Source organism: Gymnoscopelus microlampas, assembly GCF_963454915.1.
Source record: "Gymnoscopelus microlampas genome assembly, chromosome: 6".
In the NCBI taxonomy this organism is placed as follows: Eukaryota; Metazoa; Chordata; class Actinopteri; order Myctophiformes; family Myctophidae; genus Gymnoscopelus; species Gymnoscopelus microlampas.
In genome coordinates this window covers 52,180,726-52,197,700 of record NC_139943.1, presented here as the reverse complement: position 1 = coordinate 52,197,700, position 16,975 = coordinate 52,180,726, and the positions used below count along the sequence as shown (strand labels likewise).

Sequence of the window (16,975 nt, the reverse complement as noted above, 5' to 3'; positions counted from 1 at the left end):
CGAAGAGCAAGGAAAAAAAGAAGCGATCCTACTTGTATAGACCCCTGGGGGACTTTGTTGGTCAACAAAGTATATGCGGTTTAAGTGGTTATGTTTGTTTTGTTTGTGTTTTAGGTAAAGATTGTTACTGCATCCTGCCTCATGTGCAGTGCGGTGCAACGGTGTGGAAGAATGTGCAAATCATACGTAGAGTACAGTACATACAAGGCATGAATGCCTGCATATACACACATTTAGGAGAGATGGAAGGACAAACAAACAAAACACACGTGCATACTGTACACATACACAATTAGCCACACATGTACAGTACATGAAATATGCACAGGGCACAAACTCTTGGACACAGAAGCTCACAAATACATACACTCTCTTTCTCTCGCTCTCCCTCTCTCTCTCACACACACACACACACACACACACACACACACACACACACACACACACACACACACACACACACACACGTAGCTATACAGTGTACACGCCACTCACCATCTGCCTCGGCGTCCGTCCGCTCCTCCAAACAGTGTGAGACGGCACTTGAAGATAACCGTGCGTCTGAAAGGGTCTTCTATGTCTCTGTCTCTCCTCAGCGGGTGCAGAGGAGGAGGGGGGGGTGAAAGAAGCCTGTCTCCTTCATCTATAGGCGCTTTAGCAAACCGCTGCTATTGTTTAAAAAGAAAGACAAAACACGCAGTATAGTTCTCTCTCTCTCTCTCTCTCTCTCGCGCGCGCTGTGTCTTCTCAGCTGAGTTCGGTCTTCAGACGTGGAGGTTGTTGTGCGTTCCGGTCGGTAGAACCCCAGGTGGGTTTCCAGGAGGACGTGCACGCGCTCATTGACTCGCTGCTGGGCATCTCATCCTCCACGTGCACACTATCTCTCTCTCTCTCTCTCTCTCCTCTCTCTCTTCTCCTCCTCTTCTTGGATCTCTGTTCTAGCGTCCGCTAAACCAGCCGAGCTGCTGTATAGCCCCCCCCCAGTGCGGCCGGTGTCCGTGCGCTGACTGGAGGGTGGTACTCTTCCTGAGAGTGAGAGGGTGGTGCACTGTGCATGTGGTGTTAGAGAGAGAGAGAGAGACAGAGAGACAGAGAGCTAGAGAGAGAGAGAGAGGGATAGGGAGAGAGTTAGCACGTTGGATCTCCTGTAAAATGCCACAAGCTGTTGTGTGGTCCTGTGTTGGAGAGCAATCCGAGGTGTGTGTGTGTGTGTGTGTGTGTGTGTGTGTGTGTGTGTGTGTGTGTGTGTGTGTGTGTGTGTGTGTGTGTGTGTGTGTGTGTGTGTGTGTGTGTGTGTGTGTGTGTGTGTGTGCACTACAGTGTGTGTGTGTATGTGTGGGCGTGGCTGAGTGCAAGTCTATCCTTGTTGCTTGTGTGCGTGTGCATTAACCTCCACTTTGACAAAAATAGTAACGTTGGAGTCTGGTGCAGCTGTGGCGTAAGCTCTTACTGAATGAGACGGAGAGAAGAGGGAGGGAGGGGGGAGGTGTGTGTGTGTGTGTGTGTGTGTGTGTGTGTGTGTGTGTGTGTGTGTGTGTGTGTGTGTGTGTGTGTGTGTGTGTGTGTGTGTGTGTGTGTGTGTGTGTGTGTGTGTGTGTGTGGAGAATGTAGGGAGCGGAGAGTGAAACAAACAAGGGAGAGAGAAAAAAGCATTTGTGTGAGATGGGGAGAGAGCAGAGAGGGAGGTGGGGCAGAGAGAGAAAGAGAGAGAGAGGGGGGGTAGCACTATTCGTATTTCAGACAGAGAATATAAGGGGAAGGTGGGGGGGTCAGCTGATAGAGCTGAGTGTCCTACAGATGGATGGATGTGTGCAAAGCCAGGATGGTGAGATGGGACTATTTCTGCCCCAAATGCACAATGTGAAGGTCATGGGAGGGAGAGAGAGAGAGAGAGAGAGAGAGAGAGAGAGAGAGAGAGAGAGAGAGAGAGAGAGAGAGAGAGAGAGAGAGAGAGAGAGAGAGAGAGAGAGAGAGAGAGAGAGAGAGAGAGAGAGAGAGAGAGAGAGAGAGAGAGAGAGAGAGAGAGAGAGAGAGAGAGAGAGAGAGAGTGTTCATTTGCATTTGTCTTAATTAATGCATGTGTATTTCATGAGCAAGGGCGCTGCTGTCTTTGTGCATTGTTTGCATACAGTATGCGCATTAATTATTATGAGTGAGTTACTTTATGTGTGTGCATGCGTGTTCACAAATTCTACTTTTGCATCTGCAGAAACAAAGTAGACTGCAGTAAATCCCATGTTTCATCCATGTCCCAGGCAGGGACCTCCTGGCACATGTATGTCTCCATTACAAATATTAAGTTGACAATTAATTGTCACACAGATAATTGCGATCAACGATTTATTTGTGTTTTTGGCATTGAACAGAAATTGTAATTATTTTTTTGTCATATATTGCAAAGGGCAGATATGACAAAAAAAACTGTGTACAAAGAAATTACTGACATGTTTAATAATTTGTTTTCTTTTTTGTATAGCTGAAATAGCTGATCTACAAGCTGATCTTGTAGATCTGCTATTTTTGGAAAATGTTTGAAAACATGTTGAACATGTTGCAACATGGAACAATTATGGCGCTTATGGTGCTTCTATGCAAAAATAATAATTGCTATTATCTCAAATAATTAGCGATTTGGCGATTATGTAATAAAATTGTGACAGGCCTATAGTTGGGATGGAACACGTTGTGCTGTGTCACCGGTGGCTCCATCACAGAGGAGAACCAGGTACAATCTGATAGGTTGGTTGGCTCCACTTTCTGTCGATAAAGAGCCACCTAAAACTCCCTATGGGGCTGAAGAGGAAACCCTGGTGTAGATAAAAAAAAAGAACAAACAGAGAATATAAAATTATATGCGGCAGGTAGATATGGCTATTTGATATGTTGTGACATCTGTCGTTTAGAGGCCAAAAAGGTCCACACTCTACGATACACTCATATTCATTAATCTTCTTTAATCACTTTCAGCCTGGCGTCCCTATACTGTATGTATAAAACAGGGCTTTAAGTAAAATGATGAGCTATTTTTTACTTTACTGGAGTATTTCCTGTAAACTCCACTACATCTCAGAGGCAAATATTGTACTTCTGCTCAAAACAAAAAGTCATTTTGAACTATCCCTTTAAGGCCTGTTAACCAAACACCGTAGAAATGGCTTCAGTAGACTTGTGCTTGAGAACATAATGCATTTTGACCCTTGTTTAGCTTCAGGATCCTCTCTGCTCTGTGTGTGTGTGTGTGTGTGTGTGTGTGTGTGTGTGTGTGTGTGTGTGTGTGTGTGTGTGTGTGTGTGTGTGTGTGTGTGTGTGTGTGTGTGTGTGTGTGTGTGTGTGTGTGTGTGTGTGTGTGTGTGTGTGTGTGTGTGTGTGTGTGTGTGTGTGTGTGTGTGTGTGTGTGTGTGTGTGTGCGTGCGTGCGTGAGCCCCCCCAGACTGCCGTTAAGCTGCCTCAGTGAAGGAGAGTTTTCATTACTGGAGTGACAAGACAATGCCGGATAATATTATGAGTTAGTCTGAAGCCATCGGCAGATAATAAGACCCTTCGGACCTGTGTGTGTGTGTGTGTGTGTGTGTTGTGGGCTCTGGCAAAGCGTCATCATCACCTTGAGGTCACAAACAATCACACCAACAGACTTGTATCATTGTATCCATCATTGTATTCTTGGATATTTAAAACAAAGCAGTGAACTGAAGTGACTGTTTGGTTACCTAGAATAGTGAGTGGTTCTCAACCAGTGGTCCTGGGACCACCAGTGGTACTTGTGGGGGTCCCAGGGGGTCCCCAGCAAAAGGTGTTAACACATTTTCACCCCTTTATCCATATTGTATACGTTGGCTATTCAAAAATAGCAGATATACAAGCTCACAGCGCGTCACTTCGTGCCGCGTTGGAAGCTTGTACATCTGCTATTTTTGAACATTTTTGAAAAATATTGAAAGTGTTTTTTTGTTTTGTTTTTTTACACAAATCTTCTCTTCTGGGGGTCCCTGGCACAAAACATTTTCAAATGGGGGTCCACGGCCAAATGTATATCAATTTAGGGCCCGGGGTCCTTGGCATGAAAATGGTTGAAAACCACTGACCTGGAAAAAATGAAATACAGACATGAAACTTCCTACGTCCCACTCATCAAAAAGTTTCTTAAATTTGCACAGAAAATGTCCAAAACAAAAGAAAAAAGTGTGGAGCTTGTCGGCTGGCACCTCACAGGGAGCACCTTCTGGGGAGAAAACCACACCATTTAACCCTTTAAGACCCCATATGGTTAGGCGAAGTCCCTCAGGGCTTTATGCTAGTGTCTTTTCAGTCTTCTGTCATTGCGGGGGAAGCTTTCCCTGCACAATACGGATGCTGGGGTTTAAGAGGTGCACTTCACTAGCTATCCCTGGTGAATCCCATTCCCCAGGGATTAGCCTAAAACCAGTGGTTCTCAACGTGGGGTCCAGGGACCCCTAGGGGTCCTCGAGGGGGTTCCCCGGCTAAACGATTGATAGTTAAGAACCAAAATGGAACTTTACCAGTCTGTTCGTGTCCTAATGCATACCAAACTGGGGGGTCCTTGAAATGTAAACGTTTGAGAACCACTGACCATCCATCAGTTTACCCAGTTGGAGGAGCTGTCCATGGTTCTGATGTTGTCTCTCCCTGGACAGGAACTATCCATGGTGCTGCTTCCATGAGGAGTAGTGTGTGTGTGTGTGTGTGTGTGTGTGTGTGTGTGTGTGTGTGTGTGTGTGTGTGTGTGTGTGTGTGTGTGTGTGTGTGTGTGTGTGTGTGTGTGTGTGTGTGTGTGTGTGTGTGTGTGTGTGTGTGTGTGTGTGTGTGTGTGTGTGTGTGAGAGAGAAAGAGAGTATCCCTGCGTTTTAACAGCGGACAACTCCGGGCGATGCCGGGCAACATCGCCCAAAATATAATGAAAGTCTATGAGAGCCGGCGATCGGGCGAAGTGGGCGGGGGGGCGATGAAAGATGGATTTTCTTTATCTTTTTGGGCGATATCGCCCGGCATCGCCCAGAGTTGCCCGCTGTTAAAACGCACCGTATGTATATGTGTCCAAGAGTTTGTGCCCCGTGCATATTTTATGTACTGTACATGTTTGGGTAATTGTGTATGTGTACAGTATGCACGTGTGTGTGTGTGTGTGTGTGTGTGTGTTTGTTTGTTTCCATCTCTACTAAATGTGTGTATAGGCATTCATTCATGTCTTGTATGTACTGTACTGTACTGTACTCTACGTATGATTGCATTCCAGCACATTCTTCCACACCGCACTGCACATGCATGATGCAGTAACAGTCTTTGCCTAAACAGACAAAACAAACATCACTTTAATAATAATATTCTCAGATAAATGTTTGTTTACATACTGATGAAGAGGCACATGGTGTAAATGTGTGTTTGCACATCATTTAGTGGACATCGCTCTTCCTTCTTACCTCCGAATGCACAGTATTTCAGTGCTATTTATTTAAAGCACGTTATGCTCTAAATCAGATGTGTAGCAGAGCTTTTACAGACAGGAAACCAAGGGCAAAGAGAGACGCAAGGCTTGGGGGGGTCGGATTCAAACCCGGGTCGACACGCTCACTACAAGAGCATATGGTGTGTTCAGTAACCGGCTGAGCTAACAGGCACCCCGTCGATCAACCTTTTTACAGCCTCCTCCCTCCTGTGACTTGAGCAGATTATTCCCAAGATGGTGCCCTATTCAGCTGCTTCACACCTGGAGCTCGTTTTTTGATGGGGGGCTTGTCACAAGAGGAGGTCCTTGTACATACTCTCTGTACCAGATGTTTGGCTTGTGTTTAACGAGGCGGTGATGTCACTGATGGAGGAGGCATTTGACGTCAGTCAGAGTAGAGAGCAAGCGATTCATTTCTGCAAAAAGGGGACAAAAGATGCAGCTATATGCACTCAATGTCATTCATAATATGAATGACATATGCACTCAATGTCATTCACCTGATGCACAAATGAAATCTTGGGACATTCTGAGGCTTGTGACTGCATGACGCATACAGCACAGGAAATAAACTCCATACATTATGTCAATGCTGTCGGGCAGAAACCTTCTATATCTATGTGACTCAGAGAAACTGAAACGTCTCTTTCAACATGTTTTTTCATTTGCTTCATTTCTTGAAAAGGCCTAGTCAATGAGGAGGAGGGCCATTTACATGTAAAATGGCATGGTCTTATTTTGTTCATGTATGTACTGTGCGCATGTTTATTTATGTGCTAAGGCAGGACGTAATACGAACAGGAAGGACTGTTAATGTCAGTAGTTTTCTTTTTGTGTTATATATGATATAATATAATCCCATATGGGATGGGCCAAAATGGTGGCATGACACAATTTTTTTTTTACATTCATTCATTCATTCTATCTATTATGTTAGCCAATCACCAAATAGATCTACCGATCTATTCGTGTAACATTTTGAGAGTGAAAAGTCTGCCTGTGGGTTTTATAAATATTGAACCAATGAAAAGTATTAACAAGCGCTTGTGACTAAATAATATCTACATTGGAGCCATTGGAACACAGGTTTTCTTTTTTTTTTTTACATTTCCTGAAAACTGACTGTTTTGGACGTACAAGGCTTCCACCTGACAGCAACTATGTGATTCTTTCTATTGAGATAGACAGTGTAGGAAAGCTGAGAGGGAGACAGGGAGTGGATGGCACAGGAGGGAGTGAAACAAAGTCCAGCAGGGCTCCCTCTGGTTCCGGAGGTGAGAGCGTCTGAACCACTATACTGTATATCACTGACGGGAAGATGGGCCATTCTTTTTTTAGCCCCTTTTCCCCCCAATTTTGTCGTTATTCCAATAGGCTCTATTCACAGCAGCCATAGTGTGAAGAAATTCACAGGCGTTGCCAATGATACTAATGAAGGCTCTGTTCCATTCTGGTCAAACAGAGTCAGGGTGCTGATATTGTGCATGTTGGCTCACTGGAAACACTGCTACACCAGTGGGTCTAAAGTTGGGGTCCAGGGACCCTCATGGGCTTCCAAATGGCCCCTTATGGGTGTGTAACTCTGAGAGTGTACAAATGGAACCAAATGGACCCGTAAGGGTCCATTTGGTTCCATTTGTACACTCTCAGAGTTATGGGGGTCGTGGAAACCACTGTGCTACACTAAATGGAACAGGGCCTTCATTAGTATCATTGGTAACACCTGTGAAGGAAGTGTTAATATGGCTGCTGTGCATAGAGCCTATTGATTCCTCCCCACTGTGTTGTCACTGCTGTTGTATCCTACTGATTTGCCTACCAGTGAGGAGCCCCCACCGTGAGGACGTAGAGCTTTCGTCCTACTCCTCCCGCCCCAACACTCCTTGACCCCCCCCTCCCCCAGCACGTAGGATTACGTGCGGGGACAAATATCACCCTCCCCGCCCGGCTTCCCTTCCCCTGAAAGATGCTCGCTGATGGGTCATTCTTTTCACATGATTTCTTCCACCAGAGGAGTATTGGAACATTTGAATGATGTCGAGGCAAGGGGTTAATAGCCAGTAGCCCAGCATTGTCCCGACAAACAGAGACAAATAACAATAGCAGGTTTGTGCAAGGGCATTGCACAAACAACATTAAGAGCTTCGAGTGCAAAAGAAACATTATCAAAGCACTTAAGAATACAATCGAAGGTAGTTGTTGGAGTTGGGGAACAGAAAATAAACTAGAAAATGTGCTCCTCGGAGCACAGGTCTCCGCCAGTACTGTTCCTGATTAATCCTGTCTTAAGTGTTACTTGATTAATCCTGTCTTAAGTGTTACTCCGCCATTTCTCAGCCATTTCGTGATTACTCCTGTCTTTACCTCACTTTGAAAGAGGCAAAGACTCTTTCAAAGTGACACATCTATTTATAGGCCGCTAATACGTCATGCGTCTCACTAGCCAATCAGAGCACACTCTTTCAACGTATTGTCACGTGTCACGTGAGGCTTGACCAATGTTAGCTTGGCCGAGGGGGACGGGGGACGGAAAGTGAAAACATAGTCTCCTGGCGGAGACAATAAGTGGCAGTGGCAAACAGAAAAGTTTTCAGCTTCGATTTTAAAAGGACCTGCGGTTTTCTTTCGTGGGGAGTTTGTTCCAGATATGTGGTGAATGAAAAGTGGATGCAAGTGGAGAAGGTCAAAGTAGGAGGAACGATTGATTCCTGCCAAATTTAGAAAGACTCGTCTGTACATCCTTTGCAGCGATTCACCCCGCAGCACCCCTAGCTGAAAAAACCTGAAAGCCTCTTTCTTGACCGTGGCCTTGTGAGGGAGAGAGCGTCTTTCGGGGACATTTTGTTGATAGTGTAACAATGTCACTAGAGGAAGCAATTGTGGCTCTCGAGGCATTGTATGCGGGAACAAAGGCTACTATGTTTACACTGGAGTTGTTTACGATACCGATACCAGTATCCGAAAAGCTGCAGATACTTCCTAAAATGCTGGTATTGGTGAGTATGCCAGTCTATGCCATTCGCATACCACATCATTTATCACATGATGATATGTAATTTACAGTAATCAATTATTTTGTATTTTGAATGCCTCAGTTGATGTTGCAATACCTGTATATATATATATATATATATATATATATATATATATATATATATATATATATATATATATATATATATATATATATATATATATATGTATATATATGTATATACATATATATATATATATGTATATATATATGTATATATGTATATATGTATATATATATGTATATATATATATATATATATATATATATAATTGTATTTATTTATTCCTAGACAAGTAGTTCTCAGTGTACAAATGGAACCAAATGGACCTGTAAAGGTCCATTTGGACCTTTACAGAGTTTCAAACCTGTAAGGGTCCATTTGGAACCCCCTCAAGGAACCCTGAGAGTCCCTGGGCCCCACCTTGAGAACCACTTTATTTTAAATTACACACCTATCGGAGTGTGTAATTTAATAACCTCTCAGACCCAAGACTTTGAATATTTTGTTTGTTAAGATTTAGTCCACAATTCCATGCTGCATTGATGTTGGTAACAATAGGACAGATAACAGGCAAACGTTGATAAAAATAACAATTATTCTACCTTCTGATTGTGTTCTTGTAAATTAAGTAATGCAGAAGTTTAACAATAATTTTACTCTTGAGGGTGTAAAATGAAACCAAATGGACCCTTACACTCAAGAGTTAAAAATCTATAAGGGTCCATTTGGTTACCAACTCTCCATCATTTAGCTGGGGAGCACCTGGAACCCCCTCAAGGACCACCGAATCGGAATCGGCACTTAGTATACGACCAATACGCAAGTTATGGGTATCTGAATCGGAAAGGGAAAAAAACTGCATCGGTCTCTAGTTTACACTGCCTCTCAGCTTCCATCAGCGCTCACATAGACGACAGGTTTCATCAGTGCTTACGTATTCAGCCTTCATTCTGCGTATCAACGACAAGCGGAAAGCCTGAGAGCCTGAACAGCATGGAGGTGAAATAAACGCCTGATTGATTTTCTGTCCCCATTCCTTCTCCCAGAACCAACACCCTGTAGCATTACACCGAACTTGAGCCACTTTAACCCTGGTGGCCGTCCCTATTTTAGAAAGACTAAAATACAGCGATCACAAGGCATCAGGGTGCAGTATACAGTATATTGGGCATAAGTGGTTAAGAATTAGGATTTTGTAGAGTCTACCGTGTGTCTGTATCCAAGTAACGTGTGTGTGTGTGTGTGTGTGTGTGTGTGTGTGTGTGTGTGTGTGTGTGTGTGTGTGGGCGTGGGCGTGGATACGCATGGTTGTGTTTCTTCTATTTTTAGCAATCGGGGTGCAGATGACCTTGGACTTGCTAGAAAAGAGGTTCTGGGCCATCGCCAAGCAGGTAATCAAAGAACACACACACATACACACACACACACACACACACACACACACACACACACACACACACACACACACACACACACACACACACACACACACACACACACACACACACACACACACACACACACAAATACACAACACAGGTCTGTGACCCGACATTCTTGAATAGTCTGCGATTTCATGGGTGACTATTCAAATAAAGGCCAGGCATTCGGTATGAGTCATGATGTCATAATGTCATAATGGATGACACCACAGAGTTGACAGCTAAGGAGGGCATGGTCTTTTATTTGTTTATTCATAGAAAATATTACGATCACAGTGTATCACAACAAAAATTACTTAAAACAACAACAACAACAAAAACATTTTGACAAAAGTCAAGCATCACATAATAAGAAGAGATACCAACAGGGATACAACAGTGTTGTAGCCAACACAAGCCAAGGCTGTAGATGCGCCAATTTCCTTTCTTTTATGGTTTTGTAGTTAGTTTGACTTATTGGAGTGGTTGGCTCACTTAGAGAAAACTACAAGTGAAATGTCTGCCAAGTGGGGTCAGCCAATGTGCTTCTTTCCTATTGGTTGTTGACGCCTGGTCAAAGTTCACAAATGTTGAATTCCTAGCTTCACATGAGGTTGGACACGCACCAACGGCGTGTCAGCGCGCCGCAACGGGAGCTGCTCCCCCCTGTGCTCCTATTGACGTGTACTGTAAGTGAACCAGGAGGCTGACACTTATACGTATATGTGAAGATAGGCGAACGACTCCAATAGGCTCTATTCACAGCAGCCATATTATGAAGACACAAGGTCACAGGTGTTACCAATGATACTAATGAAGGCTCTGTTCCATTCTGGGCAAACAGAGTCAGGGTGCTGATGTTGTGCATGTCGGCCCACTGGAAACACCAGTGGGTCTACAGTTGGGGTCCAGGGACCCTCATGGGCTTCCAAATGGCCCCTTACAGGTGTGTAACTCTGAGAGTGTACAAATGGAACCAAATGGACCCGTAAGGGTCCATTTGGTTCCATTTGTACACTCTCAGAGTTATGGGGGTCGTGGAAACCACTGTGCTACACTAAATGGAACAGAGCCTTCATTAGTATCATTGGTAACACCTGGGAAGGAAGTTATAATATGGCTGCTGTGCATAGAGCCTATTGGTATATGAATGACTTCTTTGTCTATTTTAAGAGGGTTAAAAAAAAACTCAATGGTGTGAATTGCAAGCTACTGTAGTTCAGGCAGATGCAGAGAGAGAGAGAGAGGTTTACTGTACTTGTACACGCGCACGAATTATGCATCTGTGACGCGTCATGCAGCTGACGAATGTGTTGTCACTGAAGGTTGGGTACAGTATGAGCTTCTCTGGCACACCGCCAACCCAGCAGAACCCAGCAGGGGGCTCTATTTCTCCTGTGGCTTCTGTTTCCACTCGGGGGTTTTTGTGATATACCTCCCTCCTCTTAAATGGTTGTCTTCTAATATGCTGAGCAAGGGAGTAATATCTAGCAGAGCTTGAACAGCAAGATCAAAATGTTCAAACTTTTTCACACTATTTCAGTGGTGGAAGAAGTATTCAAAGTTTGTACTTAAGTAAGTAAGTATCAATACTGCACTGTAGAAATACTCTGCTACAAAAGTATTGGCTTCAAAATGTACTTAAAGTAGCTACCAAAAGTAGAAAGTACTCATTATCCAGAAGGTCCCATTTCACAAGTTTTCAAATGTATACATTGTATTAAAATCGCAGATCTACATGCTCACAATGCAACGCAACGCATTATGAGCTTGTATAGAATGGCTATTTTCAAATGGTCGAAATGTATATAGGTCTGAAGTGGTTACTTTTCAAATAATTATAGTGGAGTAAAAGTATAATATTTGCCTCTGAGATGTAGTGGATAGAAGTAAAAGTACTGAAAATAGGAAATATTCCAGTAAAGTAAAACATACTTTATGTTTTACTTTACTGAAGTATTTCCTATTTCCAGTACTTGAGTGATGTACCTAGTTACTTTACACCACTGCACTATTTACGTTATAGAAATCAAAAGTGTTTCAATGTATTTGTGAGTATCTGACTGAAAGCACAGCAATAACATATTTTATTAGGACGATACCCACTCATCATCAAAGTTAAGAAAGAGAGCATTTAAATTGTATAACCACCCAAAAGAAAGCAATCTAGACACGCTCCATAACATAGCCCTCAACCATAGACAAAACCCACAGGGATGCCCCCTTAGTCAGCTAGTTCAGGGACACTGTGCACACACACAAGCACAGCTACAGTACCAGACGGAAAACCCATTGGACTAAACCATATTATAAGAACACAAAAAGAAAGCTAACTGACATACTGGAAAGAGTCGAGACAACCCAAAGCCAAAACAAATGGAATGCTATTTAGCCCGAAATAGAGAATATACATTGTCAGAATACCTGAGCACGGTGAATGACCTTAAACTAATGAAAGCCTTGACTATGTACAGACTTGCAATAGAGAAAGGCCACCACAGACAGACCCCGCTCCCAAGGGAAGACAGAATACTGTATGTACCCACTGCACACAAAATGTGGTGGAAACAGTACAGAGCTACACTTTCTAACCTAAATGTAGACCTACTGTATGGGAGAAATACAACAATGTAGCGAGATTTGTGAACTTTTGCAATAAAAGAAGGTTCATTATTATCATCATCATCATCATCATCATCACCTCGGGGTACAGTTGAGGGGCAAGCCCTGATTTTCAGTGTAACCGAGGTTACAATAATTGACACAATCCAAATCCATTATTACAGATTGACAAGGAATTTGAATCAGAGTACAATTACAAAATAAAAGAACTTACCGGTAAACAGTACATAAAAACAAGTCAACTAAAACAAAATAACGTAATTAAAACGGGTGCAATCACGGTTAAAAGTGTTAAGGACCTTTGCTCTGAACTGACCAATGGCAAGGAGCTCATTTTTAAAGACTTTCGAAGCTCATTCCAGGAAGTTGGGCCGCTGACAGAGAAAGCTGCCTTGCCCAGCTCTGTCTGAGCACGAGGAACCTTGAGCATAAAAAAATGTATAAAATAAAATAAAAAAGCCAATGGAGCCACCCTAAAAACTACTAACCATTGTGTTTTCTGCTCTCTCTGTACCAACTGGACCCCTGACATAGACCTACCGCTCATATAAACAGAGCTGCTACCTTTAAACACATTTAAAAATTGGGGAAAATGCTGTTTGTCTCAAAAAAGATTTATACCCTGTTTATATTACATGTATATACAGTAACGTCACAATGTGACATGCTGTAGCTCTGTTTAACACAATACTGTACCCCCTCCAACTGTACATACTTTCCCCATTTTTCCCCAAATAACCATAATCTGGTATACTATAACAAACCTTTTTCTCTTTCCTGTCTTTTTGCTCACAGCCCGATGATTTTGACGTAAGTAGAACAATCTTCATAAAAGTATAGTTTTTGAACTGTTGAAATTAACCTACTACTTATTTGTTCTCAGTGATATTGTTTCATATCTAGGGCCACACCACGACAAATACACACCACATCAATTAGGTTGGGCCAATTAAAAGCTGATTTAAACACCTTTTTCCATATCCATGGAAGGAGCTGCTTATAATCTCACAGGTTTATAATGGGAATTTGTATTCTATAACCAACTTACTGTACTTTATTCTGTCTTTTGTGTTTATTATTGATTGATTAATAAATAAATAAATAAATAACAAAGCACTCAGCAGCAGGTTACTATTGCTGTGGTCCAGATCTGTAGGTCATAAGTAACCGTTCATCATGTATTAAGGCCAAACATTAACCTCGTCCACTCTAACCAACCCTCTCTATTCATTTCTTACTTATCGTCTGTTTCATCCGAACCCCCTTCTCCCTCTCTCTGTCCACTGCCTCCTTCTATCCTCCTCTCCCTGCCCACCCCACCCTCCTTTTCTCTTTATTAAATTCAGAAGGAATTAATTTAAGTTCTGCGGTATGTCTAGTCATCATGAGTAAACATGAATCTTAATCCAAGACTAATGACCTCGTCTGTGTCTGTCTGTGTGGGTCTCTCTCTCTCTCTCTCTCTCTCTCTCTCTCTCTCTCTCTCTCTCTCTCTCTCTCTCTCTCTCTCTCTCTCTCTCTCTCTCTCTCTCTCTCTCTCTCTCTCTCTCTCTGCAGTGCACGACCATCGAAGGTGTCTGCCCTCTTAGCTGTCAAAGCATTGTAAGCATCTAGCATTCAGCCTCACTTTGGTCTAATTTTCCCACCTGAATGTATATGATGACTTCCTTACAAACAAGACTACATAAATACACACACTGCATGTAATTCTACTCTATAAAATTCAAGTTGTCTGTGGCGGAAGGAATGTGTCCCAGATATAGACAAAATGTCCGAGCCCGAAGCCAGCGCAAACCGGCATTGTTAGGCAACGGTTGAAGTCAGAGCAACTGCATAACTATATTCAGAATTTTCAGATATTCAGATTTTGAACCCTAGCATCCCTATATTCTGAGGGGAACATTAGCCGGAAATAGCAGATCTACATAAAGCTCACAACGGCTCACGCTGCGAGCCATTGTGAGCTTGTTGATCTGCTATATTCGGCATAGATATTTGGTGTAGAGGGGAAAAGGAGCAGACCAAGTACAGAACCAAAGGTCAAGTTTACTAAGTATTGTTTAATGTCTGAAATAAACAAAGAACATTCAATCACACAACGCTGAAGAAAAAGTTGAATCTGCAACACAGTTGTATACAATGTAGTAGTGGGGGTTCCTGCTTCATCTCTCTCTCAGCATATTATTTACTATGTTCATTTGTCTCCAAGGATCTCAACTGCTTCTTGGTGGACAATAATGGCTTCATTGTGCTGTCCAAAGAAAGGAATCATGTAAGTGTTACAACCTTTGAATGTTTTTTAATGCAAATGTTGTCTCTTTTGACTTATCATTAGTAAAAAGCAAGTCTTTTGCACACCTACAAAGGTGACAGGTGCGTAGGAGAAGACCAGTCGAGAGCCCCAATGCACTGAAAGAAAAAAGTCCCACACACTGTTTTCAAATGCAAGAAAAAGATTTAATGGGAATACAACAACGTTTTGGTCTATAAGACCTTTTTTTTTTCTTTGGAAGGGACAGTGCATATTAATGAACACCACACATACAATGCTGTGTAAATACACTGGATTTAGCAGGAATGCTTCCATCCGTAGTCCCCATACAGAAAACAAGCAACATTGCAAAAAAGAGCACACATAAACATTACTTAAAGGGTATAAACAGAAGGGAAAAAACAACAGTAAAAAAAAAAAGGCCTAGTATTGACCTAAAATACAAGACACTCAAACCTACATTTAAGTCTATTTAAAAATGTTCACATGTTTGATTGTCCATGATCCATCCTTTTAGTTGGTCCTTATATATTTATATATAGAGGATGGACTCTCTCTTATGTTAGTGGGTACAGTATATTGTTCCAAATTGTGCTTCCTTGAACGGAAAAGGAATTTTGCGCAAAGGCTGTGCGTCTAGACGGCACCTCACAATCCCCTCTGATGACGGCCCTTGTACTGATGCCCGTGTCGGGCTTCCGTTTTATAAATTCTGGCAGGCTGGCATAAACCATGTAAAGTTTTATACACGGTACAGGCCTGTTTAAAAAGCTTCAGTTATCAAAGGTAAAATTATTTTTTTAGGATACTACAGTGATGGTACCTGTGTTCCTTTTCTATCAAATACCTTTATGGCTCTTAAGCTGTTCTAGGGGCTTGAGTGTCGTCACACCTGTGCAAGACCAATTTGTGAAACAGTACTCGATGTGAGAGAAGATCATACAGTGCAAGTACGTCCTGGCAGCTCCAACCGTTAGAAAAGGCCTAATTTGTTTGAACTTTGGCAAGTTAAAGTTGACTGTGTTGGAGACCTTCTTGATGTGACTTTTAAAAGTTAGGGTTGCGTGACCTTCATCAGTGTCACACAAAAGCATCAAAAGCGGCAGATCCACAAGCTCGAAACCGCCACGCGTTCTGAGCTTGTAGATCTGCTACCTTTGCTACTTCTTTTATTTGGATCCTGAAAAGCTACAGTTTTGGACATAATTAGGTTTCCATCCGACAGAGACGGTATGCAGAAGGTTGAATAACTTAACAACAAGCAAGTAGGGAGATGGCATAACATGATGTGACACAGTTAATGAACTGGATTGGAATCCAGAATGTTGTTGCAGTCGGTGTTCAGCCTGACGAAGTACAACGGGAGCATGAATTAAGCATTAGTTGTCTGTGTGGTATGTATGTATGCACGCTAATTGGCGGAACAACCAGTGTGGGTGCTGTGTCATTTTTCCGCTGTAGCGCGAGTGGGTACAGCCCAATCCTCTTAAACAGGGGTCTTCAACAGGGGGTCCGTAACCCCTAGGGGGTCCTCAGAATTACTACAGGGGGGGCCACCAAATATTTGTGTGATAGGATATATATATATATATTTTTTTTTTTTTTTTTTTTTTTACATTTACCACTTAAACCCTGTAAGGAACCAGTGTTGGTCAGCAAGAGAGTCACCAGGAGACTTGTGTAATGTTCTTTAAATGACATTTTTTTGTCTTTTATTTTTCTCACAAAAATAAGACATTAAAATGTAGGCCCAAAACAGGACAAACAGTTCTGAACTTACATCAAAACTGAGCTAACCAAAATGAGACATGAGGGGAACATATATAGTGGGTGATCAATCCACTCTCGACACAAAGGGGAAGACAAAGAATAACATTTAAACAGACTACAAATAACTACAAACATAATCCACTACAGCACTAACTCATATTAAATAAAGAAATTACATACAACTGAAATATCAAAATATATTTCTACACAATTGTAGTAATACATTTGAACTCATAATAAACCGCTGCCCTTCCCCATATGCACAGGGGACATGGTGCAGTCCAATTACTAATCAGCTCCTTATGACCACCTGTGAAGCAGCTGGGCCGTTCCATGGCCAGCCATCTTAACTTCAACACTCCTCAGAACTGATAACTCAACAAAACAAAAT

The 16,975-nt window shown here is 42.4% G+C and overlaps 2 protein-coding genes across 2 annotated transcripts in view; one reads left to right on the top strand and one right to left on the bottom strand.

The window, feature by feature from the left end:
• Positions 1-5,463, bottom strand: part of LOC311047750 (uncharacterized protein) — a 31,840-nt gene extending 26,377 nt beyond the window's left edge. The window contains exon 1 of the mRNA XM_084060591.1: positions 5,436-5,463. The gene's annotated coding sequence lies outside the window, so the exon portion shown is untranslated. The remainder of the gene's footprint in view (positions 1-5,435) is intronic.
• The window catches only part of LOC311047049 (voltage-dependent calcium channel subunit alpha-2/delta-4-like), a gene marked incomplete at its 5' end in the record, with an annotated part of 127,813 nt that overhangs the window by 84,903 nt on the left and 25,935 nt on the right, over positions 1-16,975 (top strand). Inside the window, 4 exons of the mRNA XM_084059632.1 lie at positions 9,829-9,890; positions 13,338-13,352; positions 14,100-14,144; positions 14,752-14,814. Of these exons, the coding sequence (XP_083915758.1) occupies positions 9,829-9,890; positions 13,338-13,352; positions 14,100-14,144; positions 14,752-14,814 (185 nt within the window). The remainder of the gene's footprint in view (positions 1-9,828; positions 9,891-13,337; positions 13,353-14,099; positions 14,145-14,751; positions 14,815-16,975) is intronic.